At 33.4% G+C, this 20,275-nt stretch overlaps 1 protein-coding gene across 1 annotated transcript in view; it reads left to right on the plus strand.

Moving 5' to 3' along the window:
* The window catches only part of ROBO2 (roundabout guidance receptor 2), a gene marked incomplete at both ends in the record, with an annotated part of 564,315 nt that overhangs the window by 398,843 nt on the left and 145,197 nt on the right, over positions 1 to 20,275 (plus strand). The window contains 2 exons of the mRNA XM_084232633.1: positions 193 to 313; positions 10,622 to 10,760. Of these exons, the coding sequence (XP_084088759.1) occupies positions 193 to 313; positions 10,622 to 10,760 (260 nt within the window). The remainder of the gene's footprint in view (positions 1 to 192; positions 314 to 10,621; positions 10,761 to 20,275) is intronic.

Here is a 20,275-nt window from a genome sequence, read left to right on the forward strand (position 1 = left end):
TGAGTTCTGCTTCCCAATGAAATTAAAAAATAATGAAGGAAAACATATTCTTATCTTGTGTCTCTTCAAAAACATCATATCATTGTAAAATTAAGCTTGTTCAAAATTATATATTAGTGATCTTTCTTTTCCTTTCCTGTTTTCTTCCCTTGTTCAATTTCTTTTCTGTTTTCTTTTCCCTCATGTTAACAGATCCGTGGTGGAAAGCTGATGATCTCCAATACCAGGAAAAGTGATGCAGGGATGTATACCTGTGTTGGTACCAACATGGTGGGAGAAAGAGACAGTGATCCTGCAGAATTGACTGTCTTTGGTAAAACTCTTTTAAATTGGAAATTGCTACTTATGTCTACTTTTTCTTTGCTTTTATTTTCTTTGCTTTTAGTTTGTTCATGCTGGACACCAGACCGTGTTAGGGACAGATACTTAGAACACGTGATAAGTTGTGACGTGCTAGAATTGTCTGGTTTTCTTGTTCTGCCTTTCAGATAAAATCTTTGATGTGAATGAAAAACAAAACTTCTGAAACATTAATTTAGCTTATTTAGTAACACAATTATAGGGATTTGCCTTCCATCAGAATATGAAAAATGTTCTTTCTGAAAGTCTATTTAGAATATTACATTTGTCTGAAGTTTGTCATTCCACTGTGATACATATATCAAGTTATCTGCTAGGTGTTTTAAAAATTAGAGTGCAGTTCAAAGACATTTTAAGAATTCTTTAGATTGAATATTTCAACTAATAAGCTAAAAATTGATTAAATCTATAGCATAGAAATGGAGAAAGCAATATAAAAGAGAAAATTTGGAAGAAATAAACAAAAGTAAAGGGAATACTATAATGCAGTGTGAAAGACTAAAAAAGAAATACACTGATAGGAAATTGGAGAAATCATGAAGGTATTGCAAAATGAAACATTAACTTAGTAGACATCAAAATCCCATCCAGATATCTGGATAGAGATATGTATTGCATATTCTCTCTCTCACACATACACACACACACACACCGGTGGTTTTGTCTCTCTGTGTATTGACCTAAGAAAACCTTAGTAAAAGATTTAACTGTTGCAGAAAAAAATTTGATTTTTTTTTTTTCAAAAAGATCATTATGATGTTTATGCTTGTAAAATAATCTTCTGCTTCTGTGCATGAAAGGATGCATCCTTCACCACAAGACATGCCCACAGGTAGCATCAAAATCCTGCATAGGTTCCTAAAAAGGCCTGTGTTGCAGTTTGGGAAATGCTATCATTCAGAAACCTTATTATGGTTTACATCCATTCAGAGCATGATGATTGTGTACTGAAGTGTAGGTCTCTGGAGTAATCACTGGTAATACTCTTGGTGGACACTAAGCAGCTTGAAGTCCCAAATGACAAAGCCAGGAGAAATGCCATAATTTGTTAAAGGCATTGACTATAAAAATGAAATTGTTCAGGGCCTCCCTGGTGGTGCAGGGGTTAAAGTCTCAGCACTAACAAGCTATCTCCAGCCACTGTGGGCATGAGTTCAAGCCCTGGTCAGGGAGCTAACCCACATGGCACAGCAGACCTCCCCCCTCTCACCTGCTGCTCCCCTCAGTATTTCAGTTAGTCTGCTTGTTCTGTTCCCCACTCTTCTCTGGTGAATCCTCTCAACACCACTACCACACCCCGCACATCACTGGCCTACCACCCAGATCTTATATGCCTAAATAAAATTAAAAATAAAATAAAATTGTTCAAAATATGCATGTGCATTTCTGTACTGCAGAGTTCAGAAGTATCAGTTTACCTTAAATTTCATTCAGTCATCTAGAAGGGTCCTAAAATGTACTTTGTCTGTAATGGAAAAAATACAGTTTTGCCTGGAAAGATATAAAATTAGTGGCCACTGAACATTAACATTGAAAACCAACAAATACAGCTATTCTATTTAAAGAAACATACATTGCTATTTTTTTTTTTCTAGAGCATAAGCTTTGGAGTAGAAAATGTTGCATGACACTGGTAAATTCTGCCTTTAGAAAGAAATTGAAAGGATTTAATGTCATTACCAAGCAATCAGACTTACCAATAATGTGCCTGTGTCATGAAATATTTATCATACTTTCCCTAAAGTCATGACAAGAACTGCAGGAGATCCCTAAACATGTCAGGAGTTACAGGAGAACTTTTAAATTATTTTGAAAATAGCCATAAACCAAAGAGATTGAATTTGTTCTAGAGGCAGTACCTCAGGACGAATTGATTTAGGAAGCTGAGAAACAGTGATCGGATGGTATAAACTAGTCAAAATTGACCTAAGGGTTTATAAATACAAAATTAAGTTGAGGGAAAAAAAATAAAAATCCCATTATTGGTTAAAAAAAAAAAAAACACCTAAACCCAGAAATAAAACATAAATGTTGTAGTGATGAGCCAAGTCAAGGATGTGACAAGTTTTGCATGAAAGAGACTCCTTCTGCAGCTTGATTCCCCAATGCATAGTAATATAAAAATAAATAGTATGCTTCATGACATAAACACAACCAGTATGCTATGAAATCTGCATTTCTTTGGTGTTCTTGGATCCCAGTACAATTTTTGCTTATAAACCTCATTATATTTCCTCATTGGCAAATACTATTATTTCTGACCTAAGTTTTACAAATATAAACATCGTTACATTTTCCCCTCCTTTTCAATTTTATTTTCATGTTGCAACAATTCTACTTTAAACAATCTGGCTCCTGTAACCACTGTAGCTATGGGACATTTAAAAATATCCTTGAAGCTCAGTCTTTACTTCAAGATGTTTATACTGAAAAAGTAACTGGTAATATATACTTGTTCAGAAAATTCACTTATAAATGGCAAGAAATACAGTGGAAAGAATTCTTTCCTATACAAAGGTTCTTGCCTATACAAGAGTATACAAGAGTGATCTGCCAGTATTTTGATTTTTTAAATAAGTGGCCTTAGACTTGGAAGTATTTTAGTTTGAAAGCTGCAGTTGATATATTGGATTAAAGGGATCCATTATATGGTGAAGAATAGAATTAGACTTGATTGGTGAACTTAAAATATTGATTTATAATGATGTACACCTGAAAATTTTATAATGATGCAATGTTACTTTAATTAAAAATCAGAACTTATACATAAAAATGGTATATAAATCTTGCCTGTAGGCAAAAACATGATCAGTATAGCTCAACTTTAAAAATATTTCTGAGCCATCTTCAATAAATCACTTTTCTGTTTGTCCTTCTTTATTATTTGCTGTCCATAGAATAATATCCTAATTAAGTGGGCAGGACCTTGTCTAAATATCAGAAATAATTATCAAATCCTAAATGGACACTAAAATCTCTGGCACTGTCTGAAAATTTCAATAAGAACCCTAGATAGCACTTCACTTATGTTAATTAAACTCTAAAGATTCTGAAGAGATAGAAAGTATAGTTAAAGTTTATAATTAAATATCTAATTATTGGGATACCCCTTGTTCAAAATTAACTGTCATTTATAATCAACTAAAAACTGGGCCTCCCGTGGTGGCGCAGTGGTTGAGCACTGGACTGCGAAGCTGCCCGCATCCTCTGCAGCGCTGGTTCAAAGGTCCCACGTGGCGCGCAGACTTTGCTGCTCCCCTCATCAGTGTACTTCATCAGTCTGCCTGTTCTGTTCCCCACTGTCTCTGGTGAATCCTCTCACCCTCCCGCACTTCTGACTGTACCTAGTCCTTGTATAAATAAATAAATAAAATCTTTAAAAAAAAATAATCAACCAAAAACAAATTGAATTTTTCAAATGCTTTTTCAGAGTAACACAGAAAAAAAAATTGCATGTTTCATTTCAAATACAAATTATTAGTATTACAAAAACATAATGAAATACAGAAATATTTTGCCTTCCCAAACACACACATACACACACACACACACACTCACACTCACACTTCTCATCTTTGAACATCTTTGTGAGCCTATTTTATCTTTCTGTTGTGGGATTTATTTCCATATGCATTTGCTTATTATGCAAATTTATTCATTATTTTGACTTCCTATTTTGAAAGATTATTTGACTACTATATCCTCTTTCCCCTTTTCTCATCTTTACTTTCCCTTCCTTTTGTTCTCCTATTATATTGGCTTTAGAAATTTTGGTCATATGAATTAATGTAATCATGTAAATATTGTCAACTGTAAGCTAAGTGGCATTTATTTTCTACCATTATATCTGCTTTCTTTGAATTAATAATAAATGTTTTTTCTTTTATTTGTTTTTCTATATATCTGTTGTAAATTTTTCTTGAAATCTCTACTGCACATTTAAAATCCTATAAATTCGATTAACTACATAGTTCCACTGGGGGACTCCTGCCCATTTTGACTAGACTGAATGCCACTTAGATCTGCTTGAGAAATGCCATCCTGGTATTCACTTACCCTTTTCTTCAATTATGGATTCTATTTCCTGTGTTCCATAATCAATTCTTTCTTAGTTAACTCCTATATTCTGCACAATATTTCTCTCCTGCCTTCTGCTTGAGTGGAGCCTCAAGTACATTACAGACCAAAGTGTCTTTATTAAAAATTTAATTAATACTTTGGTTATAGAAGTCTACTTTTTTATTTTTATTTATGCATACAAGAACTGGGGTGTAGGCCATAGGTGCAGGGGGTGAGTGGATTCACCAGAGATAGAGTGGGGAGCAGAACAGGCGGATCTACTGAAATACACTGATGAGGGGAGCAGTGGATGAGACAGGAGAGGTCTGCTCTGCCATGTGGGTTAACTCCCTGGCAGGAATAGAACTCATACTGCAGTGGCTGGCGATAGCTTGGTAGCACTGAGATTTTAACCCTTGAGCCATCAGGGAGGCTCCTGTAGAATTTTATTTTTAAAATATTAAAGTATTTTAAAATACTTTAGAATATTGAAGTCACCTTAAATAAATAAAAAGAATATTAAAGTCACCCTCTAATATATAGTTATCACTGTTACCCTTGATAAGTCTACTGTCTTCTGATCTCTATACATGTGAGCACTTTTCATTTTTTTTTTTATCTTAGAGCCTTTATGTTCTGTATCTCTGAAATATTTCAAATTATAACTTGGCTTGGTACTTTTCTCTTTTACTTACTAGACTCTTATTAAGCAATCCCTCTCTAAAATAACCTCTCCATTTTTCTACTCCATTTCCATGTCAAATGTATTCACCCATGTTAAAGTTCCTTTGCCCTTTATAGTCTCTCTTTCTTCCTTATTTATAGTACTCTGTTCTTGTTTCATGAATGTTTTAACTTCTCTTGTGTCTCAAGATTTTAATAACACTCTTAAATAAAATTTTCTTGTGATGTATTCTGCTTCTATTGTTTCTAAGTTTCTTCTCCCTCTTCTCAACATTACTCTCTGTCTCTTGCACTGGAGGCTTTCTTCAAATGGCAAATGTTTTATTATTCTTCATTAATATTTAATTGTTGTTCATTAGAAAGACTACTGTTTCAGTGATGATTTTCACGGCAGAATCATCCTGGCAATGGACAATTCTCAAGGGATGAGGACAGAGGTTGGGACTTAAGATTTCAGTTATTGGATGAGCACTAATAGTTGATAAGCTGAGTGTAGTTGAAATATCCAGCGTTAAGAAATGATGAAGATATTTCAGAACCAAATCTTAGGAAATAGGAACATTTTACTAAAAAACTGTAACCTTCAGTTAAGATTTCATCGCATAAGATGTTATTAAAATAAAGATAGCTATTAAATGTAATATAATTTTATATAATATTTATTTTCAAACTTTAAAAACAGCAAAATATTTCTTAATTCACTCATTTAACAAATATCTCATGACCACCGACAGATCCAAGTCCTATTTAAATACTTAAATGTAATAGTGACATGCATATATAGGTCATTTGTTCTCAACAGTACTATCATACCATGTTATCAGCAATAACATGACACTTTCCCTCTGCAACATGGAAAGAGAGAGATTTTTGTTTCCTCTAAGAGTACTTACCTATGTTTCTTCTTTCCTTTGCGTGATGATTTCTCTAAGACAAAGAAAATTCTTGGCAAGAGAAGTTAATGCAACCAGGCTTTATTTAACTGCAGACAGACTGATCATTATCTTTCAGTCTGTTTTGGAAGGACACAATAATTCACAGTCAGTGGCTATCATAACCCCTGTTACCTAAACTTGCCCAGTTAAATAAAAAGAAGGCATACTAGAGCAAGCCATCTGACGTCTCAATTTAATAGACACTACAGCATGACAGGTCTTTCTGTGTCAGCTGAAGTTAAGGTTTATAAGCAGTGATCGGTTCTAATGTCTCTTTCTTACAAGTCTTAAAGAACTCTACCTATGTAATTATTGCCATAACACTACTTTTATAATGTCAAGTGAAGTTTATTTTAAAATTGTTAATGTTGTCCTAGAAATAGCTATCACAGCACACTCATTGCCAGTTTTACAGATATGTTCAGAATAAGTACAGTTGAAAAGAGAAATTTGTTCACTGGGTACTTATTTCAGTGTAGCATGTAAAGAAACTTGGGAGATATTAGGCAACGCCATTTCAGATTTATGATATATTTTGTGTTAAATTGAATATTTTCCTTTCTGAATATTGACATAACTGCGTGAGACTTGGCATTTGATTTTATTACAGTCACATACAGAGTTGGATTTTCCAGAATGCCAATTTGGAACTAAATTGACCTGACTACTTGAAAGCTGTGCTTTACATAGTACCACACTGCCAAACAACACTACTGTCTCAAGAGAGATTAACCTTGTAAGCAAGATATGCAGGTGATTCAAATCCAGTTAATCTCACATTTAAAAAAATGTTAATTACATTGGCAAAGACTTGCCTCTGATCACTCCACAGCTATATAATTAGGGATCAGGACATTCAGAGGGACTCTAATCTAATTGATAAGCAGTCAGCAAACAGCCCTGGAGATTTCTCCTCCTGTTATTCAATATGTGTTCAGACATAAGGTGTTAACATGGAAAAATTAGTGACCTTAGTTTGACATGTTTCAAGACTGTTTGCTCATTATTCCATAGTTCAGGATGTTTCATATATATTTATTTTAATTGTGCAGAACTTCATGGAGTACAGGCTCCATGGGGCATTAATGGATGTTGAATGTGATCATGTATCAACTTACTGCGTGATTATAATTTTACTTTTGAATTCATTAACATTATGGGTGTTTTTTAGATAATTTTGACACAAAACTATAGATCAAGACATTTTCTTGTGACTTGTATAACATGTGTATGAACAGGCATGGTTTCATGTTTGAGTTATGATAATAGTCAACACAAAGGCAAAACATTTAAAAATACATCTTTTTTAGTCTTTAATAATCAAGATTCCAATTCTCAGATTTTCAGGAAATAATGTCTACTTAAGGAAACTGGAAAGTGATTCCTATAAAAATTTCTTTACATTGAAATAAATGTGAGGAAAACATACTGTCTTTATATCGGGAGTTAAAATTGCAAAGTAGAAGGTAAGGTTGGTGTAATTAGCAGAAAACAATTGGAACAATGAGTACAACAATTTAGAGATACTTGCTGTAATAAGTGCTTTGGAAATTCTCAGAAAAACACTCTAAAGGTTGTTACCAAACTCCAATAGATCAGTAAATTTTGATGTTACTTTTTTGGAAGGGACTAGGTAGGATACTAAGGTAGAAAATCCATCTTGATGTGCCATTTGCATGCAGATTACTTCCACCTGAATTGTTTTTTGCATTGTCTGCTTTCTTTCTCTATCAATTGAATTACATTTTCTACTGTGAGCCAGTGTGACTTCCAAAAATTCTATACCACAGCCTGTCTGTGGTTATCCAGTTGCTAAGCAACTGGACACTGCTTGAGGGCAGAAGGGAATAGGGAAGGTACTTTTGGAAGTTCTCCATCCCTGCTGAGTTCATCAGAAGAGCAATAGGGTTTCCCATATCTTGCTTCTTCTTTAAATTATAAATTAGGTGCTTCCACAAGTCTCCATGTGAAACAATGGGATGTGGACCACATATGATAACCAGAGACACTCTAGGATCCTGACAGCATACTCTAGCCAAAGAGACAACTCTAGTTTTTTGGGTTTTTTTTTTTAGTTTTATTTATTTATACAAGCACTGGGTACAGTCAGAAGCACGGGAGGGCAAGAGAATTCACCAGAGCCAGAGCAAGGAGCAGAACAGGCAGAAGGACCAAAGTACACTACTGAGGGGAGCAGTGGGCGGCAGGAGAGGTCTGCGCGCCTTGTGGAACCCTTGGCCGGCAGCCGGGAATTGAACCTGCGCTGCAGAGGCTTCGGGCAGCTTCACAGCCCAGCGCTCAACTGCTGTGCCACCAGGGGGGCCTGACAACTCTAGTTTTGTGGTATCTAGTATAAAGTTTGCCCTTCGGATTCACTATACTCAATTTGTGATTTTGTGATTGGTAGCATGTTAAGGGAAACATACAAAAACTTTACTTGAACAGGAAAAATATGTATTTTAACAGGCATAGTCTGATATATTGTTATGCCATTTATTTTACACATATTTTATTTATTTATCTTTGTGTAGAAGAACAGGGGTGTAGGCCAGAGTTGCTGGGGAGGGGGAGTGAGAAGATTCACAGAATGAGGAGCAGAACAGGTGGATTTACTGAAATACATTGCTCAGGGGAGTAGAGGGTGAGACAGGAGAGGTCTGCTGCACCATGTGTGGTTTAGCTCCCTGCCCAAGGCTCTAACTCAGGCCTTCATGGTGGTAGTGCTGACATGCAACCTGTTGGCCACTAGAGATGTCCCCATTTATATTATAATCTATATCATGCCATGAATATTTTCCATGTTACATAGGTAACTAGTTTTTCCACTGTATATGTTTTCCAAAATTTACGTTTTTTTACATTTGTACAACCTGCGTAAGATAACAGTCCTATTGCCTATTTACCGCTAGGAATAAGTCTGTATCAGCTTTACTAGAACTGAAGTAATTGTTTGGGGCACAGTGTCCAGAATTCAAAATGATATCACTAAATCATTCTAACAAACATAATTGGTCTGTTGTCTAGCCTGAACACTTAGACTCTAATTGACTGTGACTTCCTAAAATGTTAAAAGTACTCTATTCTCCTAAATTTTTATGGATTATTTCTAAATTCCGCATTTAAAAAACTCTCCATGACAGAGTCTTACTTGACTTGACTTGTGCTTTGTGACTTTAGGATCTCAAAGTACACATCCTAGATCATACACAGATCTGTGTTTAAAGTAACTTTTGATCTCTACTGTCAGCTTTACTGTGGAGAGATACAGTTGTCTTCCTTCTGAATACCAAAGATGGTTGACTTGATTTCAGTAAAATATGGCTCTTAGAATTTATACTCTTGTTTTATAAATATGGACAGTTATTTAGTCAGTGAATTCAAATAATTCTATATTTTAACATATGTTATTTGAAGTGATTTGTTTTCTCTAAAGTGTTATTGTGGTGTTTCAGTTTTTGTGCAGCTGTATTCACATACTTAAGTTGGGTTTGAAATTGAAGTCTTAAGTAAATAAACATGGCCATATGGCCAGATAAATTGTGTCAACTCCCTATGGATTTCATCTTTCTTTTCCTTGACTTCTTTTTCTACTTCAATAAGTAACAATGTTGGACTGGCCTGTGACTGGAGACATGTGCTCATAAAAATTTAAATGATAATTTTGGCTGTATCAGGTCATTATCAAAAGAGAAGAAAGTGAAAAAAAAAAGAGAAGATACTAGACGAGGAGACAAGGAATTGAAATGATTAGAGACATGTCAAACTACTTTTTGTTTTATATGTCTCTTCTATATGTAAGATTCTGATGGACAGAAATTTATTTTTCCCTTATCTTCATGTAAAAAAAATGCTAGAGTGAAGATAAACCATTTTAGATACATATTTATAACCAAAGAGTCAGTGATGAAAGAAGTAAACAAAATATCAGAAAAATAAATAAAAAGAAAAATTTAAAAAAGAAAAAATGGGTAAATATCCAGAACACTTAAAAGAAAATTTTTTTTTTGCTAAAATATGTACACTTAGCAGTTCCAAAAAGAGGGAGATGTTATTTCATGGTTCTTTAATTTATCTTTTCCCTTTTGTTTTTAGTAAAAGTAAAGGTAATTCTTATTTTGAAAGCTTAACCTTTTTTTCTTTTTTGCTTTCTCCATTCTTGTTACCATATTGCTATTTATTGCCTCTTTTCTAGTTTTCATCAGTTTCAACTTTTAGTCACACTCTGAGACACTGTAATAAAGTTATATTAATTACTCTCTTTCCTTGTTTCCCTAGAATTCAGTATTCAGATTTTTTATGATAGGACCTACATAATTTAGCTCATGAATTTACTAAAGAATGAGTTAAATATTTTTCCAAAAGGTTATATGGGCTAATATACAAATCACAGATATCTTAAACTAGAAAATGTTTTATTTTATTCAATTATGTTGTATTCATAAAACCTCATCAAGGCAGAGTTTAGATACAGAGTTAAGTACCTACATCCCAAAAATAAATCACGTTTCCTATGCTTTTCCGTAATGTACTTAAATCATGTACAACATTTCACTTCAGTTGTTTTTTTTTTTTCTCCCCCAAAGAACGACCCACATTTCTCAGGAGGCCAATTAACCAGGTGGTGCTGGAGGAAGAAGCTGTAGAATTTCGTTGTCAGGTCCAGGGAGATCCTCAGCCAACTGTGCGGTGGAAAAAGGATGATGCAGACTTACCAAGAGGAAGGTAAGATCAGATGGATGGAAATTGTTAGATTGGATGACCAACTGAATGATTGGAAAGGAAATATCATTAAGATAGCCCTAGTTGCACAACAAAGTATTCTTACATCTTGGTTGTGTTATTTTTCGCACAAAATTTTTACATATGAAAGCTATGTATCTGCGGTTTTATAGAATGACATTTTCCAGGATATTGAAGCCAATCTTTCATTGATTTTTTTTCACATGAATGTCTAATATTCTACTCAGCTATCATCCCTAAATAGTGAAGAGTCAGGAATTCTAGCCTCTTCTAGACCTGCCATTTGTTTCTGTTAAATTCTTGACCTTCTTCAACTACTCTGAAGTGTCACCCTGTACTGGATACTGTGTCCTTTCTTTTATAACCCAGAGCATCATTAACAATAAACTGTTAGGAAGCTTATTTTACAGTCTGGAAAAACAGAGAAATCTTTCAACATAACACTGAGTCATCATATTTAGATCAAAGTAATCATTTTTATTGTTATCCTGGTTTTAGTAGAATTCTGTATTCAGATATTTTATGATATGTGTCACTTGATTTAGATCAGGAATTCACTGAAGAGTCAGAACCATTTCCCCAACCCCTTTCTCTTCTTTTTATTACCAAAACAAAAAGCTCAACTTCTGAACTCTCTTAGAGTTTATCATCAACGATGTTTATCATCTTTTGAAAAAAGAAATTTAACCATTTGTTGTGTAAATTTTCCCAAGACCTTGCCCTTCGTGATCAAGTAAGTCATTCGAGTATTTTTTTTTTCCTATATAACAAGCAAGTCTAGCTTTAAGATTTCCTTTGCCAATGTGCTAGTCCTATCATCTGAAACTATGGTCATCACAGCTACTGCAGTCATGGGCTAAGTAAAATTTCTCATCCTGCTTCTAATTTTTTTTCCTGCAAAAAATAAGTTTTATTGCAGTGACTGAAATTAGACATGCATTCATAGAAGACATATGCCTTTTATGGGCTTTCACTACTACCATTATTGATGATTTTTTGAGTTTATGCATTCATTTCAAAATCTCAATTTTATATGTACCTAGGTCTATGATATTACGCATTTTAAATTCATGTCATCAACAACATTGACTTCAAATGGGTAGATTATTTTAAACAGTCATTGACATGGCCTTTTCAATCAATGGTAATAAGACATGAAGGTTTTAATTTGGGTTTCCTAGTCTAGATTGTAGTGAAAGTCACCCTATGTTGTTTTATCACTTTCATATCAAACATCTATCTTTAAAGGAAAGCTGTTGTCAAGAGAGATTTTTGTATGTGAGGCGCCTTCTTAATAAGGAAGGATATTGAAAAGCAAGGCGTTTGAGAAATTCAGTTTCAGATGCCCATCATTTATGGATTGTCAATAACATTTCTCAAATTTGAGAACACTTAATGGATCATTTAAAAATGTTGGCATAAGATTAAGACATTAATTATATACTAATACTTAGCCTAGTGTAGAGAAAGGGTAATTTTCATTTACTGAAAGTAAACAGCCTTGACTATTTAAGAAAACTTTTCATTTTGTAATAAATTCTGGATTTACAGTAAAGTTACAGAGATAATATATATAATCCCATGTACCCTGTATTGTTATATATAAGCCCATATACCCCCTATTGTTAACATCTTACCTTACTGTGAAACATTTCTCACTCCAAATGGACAACTGTTGATACATGATCATTAAATAAAGATCCCTTCATATTTCTTTGGATATCACCTTATTGTCCTTTAATGTCTGCTTTCTAATACAGAGTATTTATTTAGTTGGATATTATAGGGTACTGACCTTAGTATCTAAGACAGGGTCTCATTCTTTTCTTGCTTTCACGACCTTAATATTCTTGGGGTGTACTGACCAAATGTCTTATAAAATGGCCCAAACTTGGATTTGTCTACTGTTTTCTTAAGATTAGTCTGGGTTTCTGGAATTTTAGGGGAAAAGCAATAGAGAATGGACAATTTGTCGCATGATACCAGGGGGGTTGCTTAATATCTACATACCATACCTGGTGAGTCTACTATTTTTACTCATTAGATAAGACCCAGTTGACATATGTCTCCAAAGTATAAGATTGTGTTGCATTTTTAATGGGTGCACTTCTTTGAAATAAGGTAAAATGAAACTTAATCACATCCAGTTTGATTTGTTCCCAGATTATTCTAGGTGTTAGCTCATGAACCTGACAACTTTTATTACTACAATGTTCTCCAAATCTTGCCAAATTCATTTGCTTTAAAGTTGAAATAAAACATACAGATTAATTAAGACTATTAAAACTACATGTTGAAAATATTATATCAAGGCCTCTAAAGACCAGGAAATTTCGAGAAATATTACCATCGCTAACTTCCCTTAAATCATTTCCGTAACTTTAATCTCTTTATTTTCTATGCTAGCATGATAGTTCCATAGTGCTTTGTATAACCAGCTAAATAATTCTAAAAGTATCAATCAGTGGAAATGTTGTGTAATTTTTACATGATGTGTTATAGAGGCTTAGAACAAGGATCAGTGCGATATAGAAATTGGGGTAACTTTTTATCATGATAGAAGCTGTGTATTTTTTGTTAAATTCTCAATCTTATGTGGTATTTCAAAGATACTTATTCATTCTTAGATTGGTACTCATTAGCATAAGCTTCACTTATGCATAATGAGAGGAAAAGAGACCTTTTTATTTGGTGAGGAGTAACAGGAATGACTTTTAACCAACCATAGCCTAAATCAACAACATTGATTCCATTACATTATTTAGGTCTGAGACTAGAGAGATGGCTATTGTTCTTGTCTAAGTAATTGTGTGAAGTGGTGTGGAGGATGACATTTCTTTGGCTTAGCATTTAATGAAATTTGAATAAGGTTTGTGTAGTGGTTCATGCTTAACACATTTATAGTAAAGCTTTGTAGGGCAGCTGCATAGCCTGTAATTACAATGTAAGTAATATGTGACTAGTTTTCTTTTGGAGACAAGAAAAGCTTTTCAATTCAAGTTTAAATTTATGAAATGCTGTGATAGCTATTTAAACCTTCAACACAGAAGAAGAGAACTATGCCAACCTTTCAGTAACCAGAGATGAATTAAGGAAATATTTTTCCTTTTCCATGAAAAAAAATAATAATGTAGTATCTTTATATTTCTTTCATTGATTTAGCCTTACACTCCTGACCGTTGTTTAATGAAATTAAGCATACCCTTTGTGAGTTCTATGGAAGAGACTTTTTGATTAGTTAAATGGTTCCATGAAGTAGGGAGAGTAGCAATTCCCAAGTCAAAGGGAAACAATGATTCCCAATCAGGGAAATGTTACATATTTGGACATTTTCCAGCTAACAAAGGACAAAATAGGAAGGACCCTTCACATTATACAGACTACTGTCAAAATGTCAATTGCTTACAGAAACTTCTGAATATATCACCATTTACAACTGAAGATTTCAGAAAGGAATAAAAAGCCATTTGTTTTTTTGTGTGTTTCTGTGCCAAATATCAACATCTTTTTTCTAGAAACTCAAAACACTCAAATAAATCAGTACTGACTTATCTATTAAGGACAAGAATTTTACACACCAACATGAAAATAAAATGGGTAGGGGAAAAATAAGGAAAGAAGTGAATGTTATTTTGTAGTTCATAATGATTATTTATTTTAAAAGCACAATTTTTAATTGGTAATTTAAACTGTGAAAGATGCACTTTCAAGTTTACTTACATTTCATTTTGTCCCTATTATATTTGTAATACTTATTGCTAGTTTCTGTAAAAAGAAATTATTTTAGGCAAGGTAAAAATTCTATTATTGATTCTTTATATTTTATTTTAAGTTACCAGATTGGGTGATATAGAAATTATTTACATAGTAGTACATTAAGGAAAAACTGAAGAAATCCTAGCTCCTTCCTTGAATACTATATCTTTTTATCTCAGACTAATGTAGTTTTTATTAATTAATTATCTTTTTAATGATCAAGTACCTCTAACATATCTTTTAACAAATTGCACATGATACAGAGGTTGACAGTATTTATAACTGGGGAAATGTTTCTATCATGCCATTTTCCAATTATAACATGGGATTTTGTATATTTTTGTCATGTCTACAACAAAGTTTAAACTTTATAAAAAAAATCATGTGTTAATATAAATTGAACAAAATATAATAAATTTTCAATACAATAAAAATAAAGTTGAAATATCCCTACTACACAGTATTGTGTTCAATCTAATATTAGTAAGGAGAATAAAAAAAAATCCCTTTTCAGCATTTGGGTGAGAAGTACTATAATTAATCTAATTGTGATTTCTTATCTGGGCTTGTCAGCACAGTTTGTATTTCAGTTAATTATTAGCTTTACTTTAAAGGACTGTAAACAGGAGATTTAAAATTCTTTATCAATTGCAGTTATGTTTAGTATATCACCATTAGGTTGATCCATGTTATTATTTATTCCATTTTTATTTATTTTCTAAACTCACTCTAAAGTGACACTAACTTCCTCAATAAGAATCTAGAGTAGAAAAAGGAATGTGCATAATAGCTTCTCAGAAAAAAGAAAGGAAATAAAATATGCCATTTACATTCTTAGGTATGCCTGTGAATTCTAAATGTAGTTGATGGCTCTTAGATAGTGAATATAATTCATGAATATTTCATAAAAATAGGAAAAGAACTAGAGAATAAGAGTTTCAGGATGTATAGTGCAAAATTCTATCAATTTTCTTGAACATACTGACAAATTCTTTTTCTAAAGTGCAAGTGTATTATGAAAGGGACTTTTCAGAATTCTTAGTTCCATGGAATGTGAGAGTCACATAAATACATGATTCTTTAAGGAAAAGAACTGAATAGACTGCATATAATTCCCTTTTTTTGTGGCATTTTTACACTGAGTGGCCTTTCCACTCAGCCCTGGAAAATGTTCTTATATTAATTGTTTGGAAGCTTCATTGTTTAGAGCATTTGCTTCTGGGATGTAGAGAGGCTGAACAGGTGCTTAGCTACCCTGCTGAGGGGATCGGCTTTCTTCACATACAGTGTTTGCTTCAAGGACATGTGGTAATTTGGGCTTCTGATAAATAACCTTACTGATTAGGATGGCTGGTCAAGACTGTTCAATTAAAATGGTTTTAGAAAAAAGAAGGAAAAAGCTAAGAGCAGGAGAAAAGCAATGTATAGAAAACATTATATGTGACGTCTGAAAAATAGACTGGTCCCTAAGATTCAGAAATATAAAGGAAAGTGCCAATGAAAATTCTGTAATTTTTCAGCTTTGTGGATGTTTTAGCCATTTCTGCCTGAACTGAATGGACAATTACTGTGGGATCTTTTAACACAGTTACCAATCACATAAAGAATATTTAGGCCATTGTTGGGGATGTTAGACTTTAGGCTTACTCTGATACTGTTTGATAAGTTATCCACTAAGTAATACTCCTATGCTTTGGATGTGAAATTTGAAACATTTTCTCACCACTAATTAGGAGTGTAACCTTGAAGAAGCTATTCAAACTCTTCTGTGTTTTACATTCTAAAGATATTGACCAGACATGTGGTGGAACTAATGATTAACCTATGTGTTCACTCCATTTGTACACAATGAATAATTATGCCAAAGAGTTATTAAAATGATATAACTAATTCAAAGTACCTTAAATACTTTAGAGTGAATGTACATTACAGGTTCCCTGGTTTTATAAATCCAACTGAATGGTGGCATTTATTATATATAAGAAAAAAAACATTGAATGCTGAAAAATATATAGCATATAATTTTTTATGGAATAATTACATATTCTTCTCTCATTGGTCAGTCAAGTCTCACGGAACATAGTACAAGTGTATATAATATTATAAATATAATAATCACTTTTGCTTTTAAATCATAGAGATTTATTTTTAAATTTTGCCATCTAGTTTGCTAAGCTTGAAAATCATCACCTATTTTTCTTCCTCTAGGAATCTGTACTTAGTTGAGATATTTTATCCTAGCCACAGTGAATCAGATATCAAAATTGAGACCTTCTAATTTCACGTATCATTTTGTCTGCTGGTAATAAGAAAACCACCAAGTCTATAAGAAGATTACATAACAATGAAAGCAATCTTTTTGGAGGACTTAATACTTGCCATGCAATGTTCTAAATGCTTTTGGCATATGTTATTTCCACTATTACAACAATAGTGTTCCAGCATAATACTGCTCTACTTGAGGGATGAGAAACAGAAATGAAAAGAAGTTAAGTTTCCAAGGTTATACAATAATAAATGTTAGGTTCCAGGGTTTGTTTTAGAATCTTTCTAACATGAAACCTGTATTTTAAGCTAATAGCCTCCATGATCATATTATTACTAATTGTTTATGGAATTGAACTGCTCACAAATTTTATATTCATATACAATTTTAGATAATTGGTTAACAACACTATATTATGAATGACTTTATAGGAATGCTATATAACATTACTGTGAAGGGTATTTATTAGATCAATTTCATAAACCACACATAAAATATCTTCATGTTTTGAAAATCTGCATGTCAGCCAGGCCAAGATTATCTTCTTGAAAGCTGAAGATATAGATTTGTTTACAAACAAGATTAATTAGCAACTTTCAGAGGGATGCCAGGATCTGTGTTTTTATCAAATAGGTGCTAATAGTTGCTGTTAACACAAAACTAATTGCCACCAAGGGTGGGGAGTGTAAGTCTTCTTGTCCTGTGACCACATTGGCCCATCTGTTGAGACTCTCAGCTCAGAAACAATCTGGGAACTAGCATCAAATTTGGGCTCCGGCCAGTGGTCAACTAACAAGCTGGGACACATTTGGAATATGAAATGCCTTGAAGTCAGAGATGCTCTGATGTCTATTAACTGGCAGTTCTTGTGTTGCATGTGGGCCGAGCAAAGACCAGGTGCCAGTTTGCAGAGTAAAAGGATCTGCTGAGTGCCACCTGTCACTCATGTGGGTATTGCATAATGCAGTGGCCTCAAACCAAATGATTCTTTCATCAAAGTATAGCATGTTAGAGCATCCAGCTCGTCTAGACTTAGCACTAGGGCAATATTTTTCCTTAGCCAAACTATAGACAAGCCAAACGCTTAGCAAGAGATATTCACCATAACCCACTATATCCCACAGGTGGAAATACTGGGTATTTTCCATTAAAGACACTTTCTTATCTAGGTTCATACCTTGATTGCAAACAAAATGTAAAAAGGAAATGGTTATTTATTGACTATATTAACACCAGTCCTTGCCTTCATAAGATAATCCATGGTTAGAATCACTGAAATAATTTTTCTTTCTTTTTCTTTTTTTACAATTTAAAAGGACAGATTTATTGGAAAAGGAGAATGAAAAAAGAGACACCAAGTATACACAGGCAGGAAGAGAGCTGCCCCAGTGGTTTTTCTTATATTTAAGCTTGATTATTGTTGTTCTTCTTCTTAAGTTAAATTGTAAAGTCAGGCTGCAAGGTAAACTAGAATACAGGTGATCAACATTCTTATCCCAGCTCTGCCAGATTTCATGATGTTGTTTTAAATAATTTATGTAACATGTCTGAGTGCTAGGGTTCACATTTGCAAATGTATCTGTTGGATTGGATGGCTTCTATGGTACCCTGAAGTTCTGAAATCATGTGATTCAATGAATAGCAACATCTCAAAACAATTTGAAATATATGGTAATTCATTTTAAGGAAGGAAAAATCCAGAAATTTAAAATGGGTGGGTCTAAAGAGGAAAGTGAAAATCACCCCATACCCTTTACCCGTGAACACTATTTATATGTCTTGCATCTGTCTTATAATGTTTCTATCTTTATACAGGTGTCCATTTTATTTAAAGTTGTTTTTTGTTTCTGAATGCTTTTATAGGGTTTAATGGAAAAAACTGATTACTAATTCATGGTTGTTTAATATTTTCTTTTCCCATAAATATATCAATGACTTATATTACTATAGTGTTACTCTATACCAGACTTATTCTAGGCATTTTACACTAATATATTTGTCCTTTGCACAAACATATTATGTAACAACTATTGCAATTTACATATTAAAATGAGACTCAAGTTAAGCATGCCAGAATCAGATGGTAAGATGCCTGAATCGAAGTTCACACTCTTGGTCACCACCTAGAGGTGCAGGGTAGAAGCATTTTTCCATTTTCCATAAGAAATTGAAAATTGGGAAAAGGAAATTTTTTATCTTTTTTACGAAACATATTTTTTCTTACATCATTGTTAATTTTTGTACATATTTGATTTCTCCCTTTAGGTGTAGTCCCCATAGTTCTCCCACCACCATAGCATCCATGAGCCCACCCCAGTCCCTTGTGTTTTTCTTCCCCTGTTTTAACACCTCTCTCTTACCCTTCCCTGCTGTGTGCCTCTGATCTATGGTCAGTTCGCAAGTTTTGTCTTTTTCTTGACCCATTGTTTAGTTTCTCTGTATTATGGAAAAGGCCATTTAGTAAATATTAACCTAGAAATTTCACTTTAATCAGACAGTCATAAAATACTTCTGTGTAATAAAGCAGACATTAAAGATATTATCATAATGGTATTTATCAATAATATATAAATACATTGTATTATATAAAATAAATGTTTACATCTTAAAAATATTATTTCCCACTAAGCATTGAACAAAAATAAAAACAATTCTATTTTTACCCTCACAGAATATTTTAACTTGTATAAACCTGTGTTCTTCTTTTTAATACTATATATAGAAAGAAAGATAAAGTCACAGGAAATATTAGAGAGAAAATTAAATAGTGTGAGTAGAGCAGGTAAATCTAGAACTTTGAAATCTCCTAGGGCATTGACATTTTGTCATTTTTTTCATCTTCTTGGCCAACAGTAAGTACTCAGATTATATTTAAATGGACTAAAAGACTGCTTTTAATATATTTTCTTCACTTAATCTTAGCCAAAAGGCCGAGAAGCAATACATATTTTTTTTTATAAATTTTATTGTTATATTCCCCATACAATTGCAGCCCCCCATTCTGACCCCAATCCCTCCCCTCCCGCCCCCGCCCCCCTAAAGGTGTCTCTGGTTCATAGTTTTTGGTTGATTTTGATTTTCACTTTCTTATAGTTATTCATTTTCCTGGTCCCTTATTTAAGTTTTCTAGATTCCTGCTATGAGTGAGACCATCCGGTATTTTTCTTTTTCTTTTTGGCTTATTTCGCTGAGCATGATCCCTTCCAGCGCCATCCATGTTGCAGCAAATTGCATGTGTTTATCTTTTTTGAATGCTGAGTAATATTCCATGGTATATATGTACCACATCTTCTTGATCCAGTCATCTATTTTTGGGCATTTGGGTTGTTTCCAAAGCTTAGCTATTGTGAACAGTGCTGCTATAAACATAGGGGTGCAGGTGTTCTTTGGAATTGATGTTTCTGTGTCCTTTGGGTAAATACCTAGGAGTGGAATTGCTGGATCATATGGAAGCTCTATGTTTAGTAGGTCCAGA

Source organism: Talpa europaea (assembly GCF_964194135.1).
Source record: "Talpa europaea genome assembly, chromosome: 4".
NCBI lineage: Eukaryota > Metazoa > Chordata > Mammalia > Eulipotyphla > Talpidae > Talpa > Talpa europaea.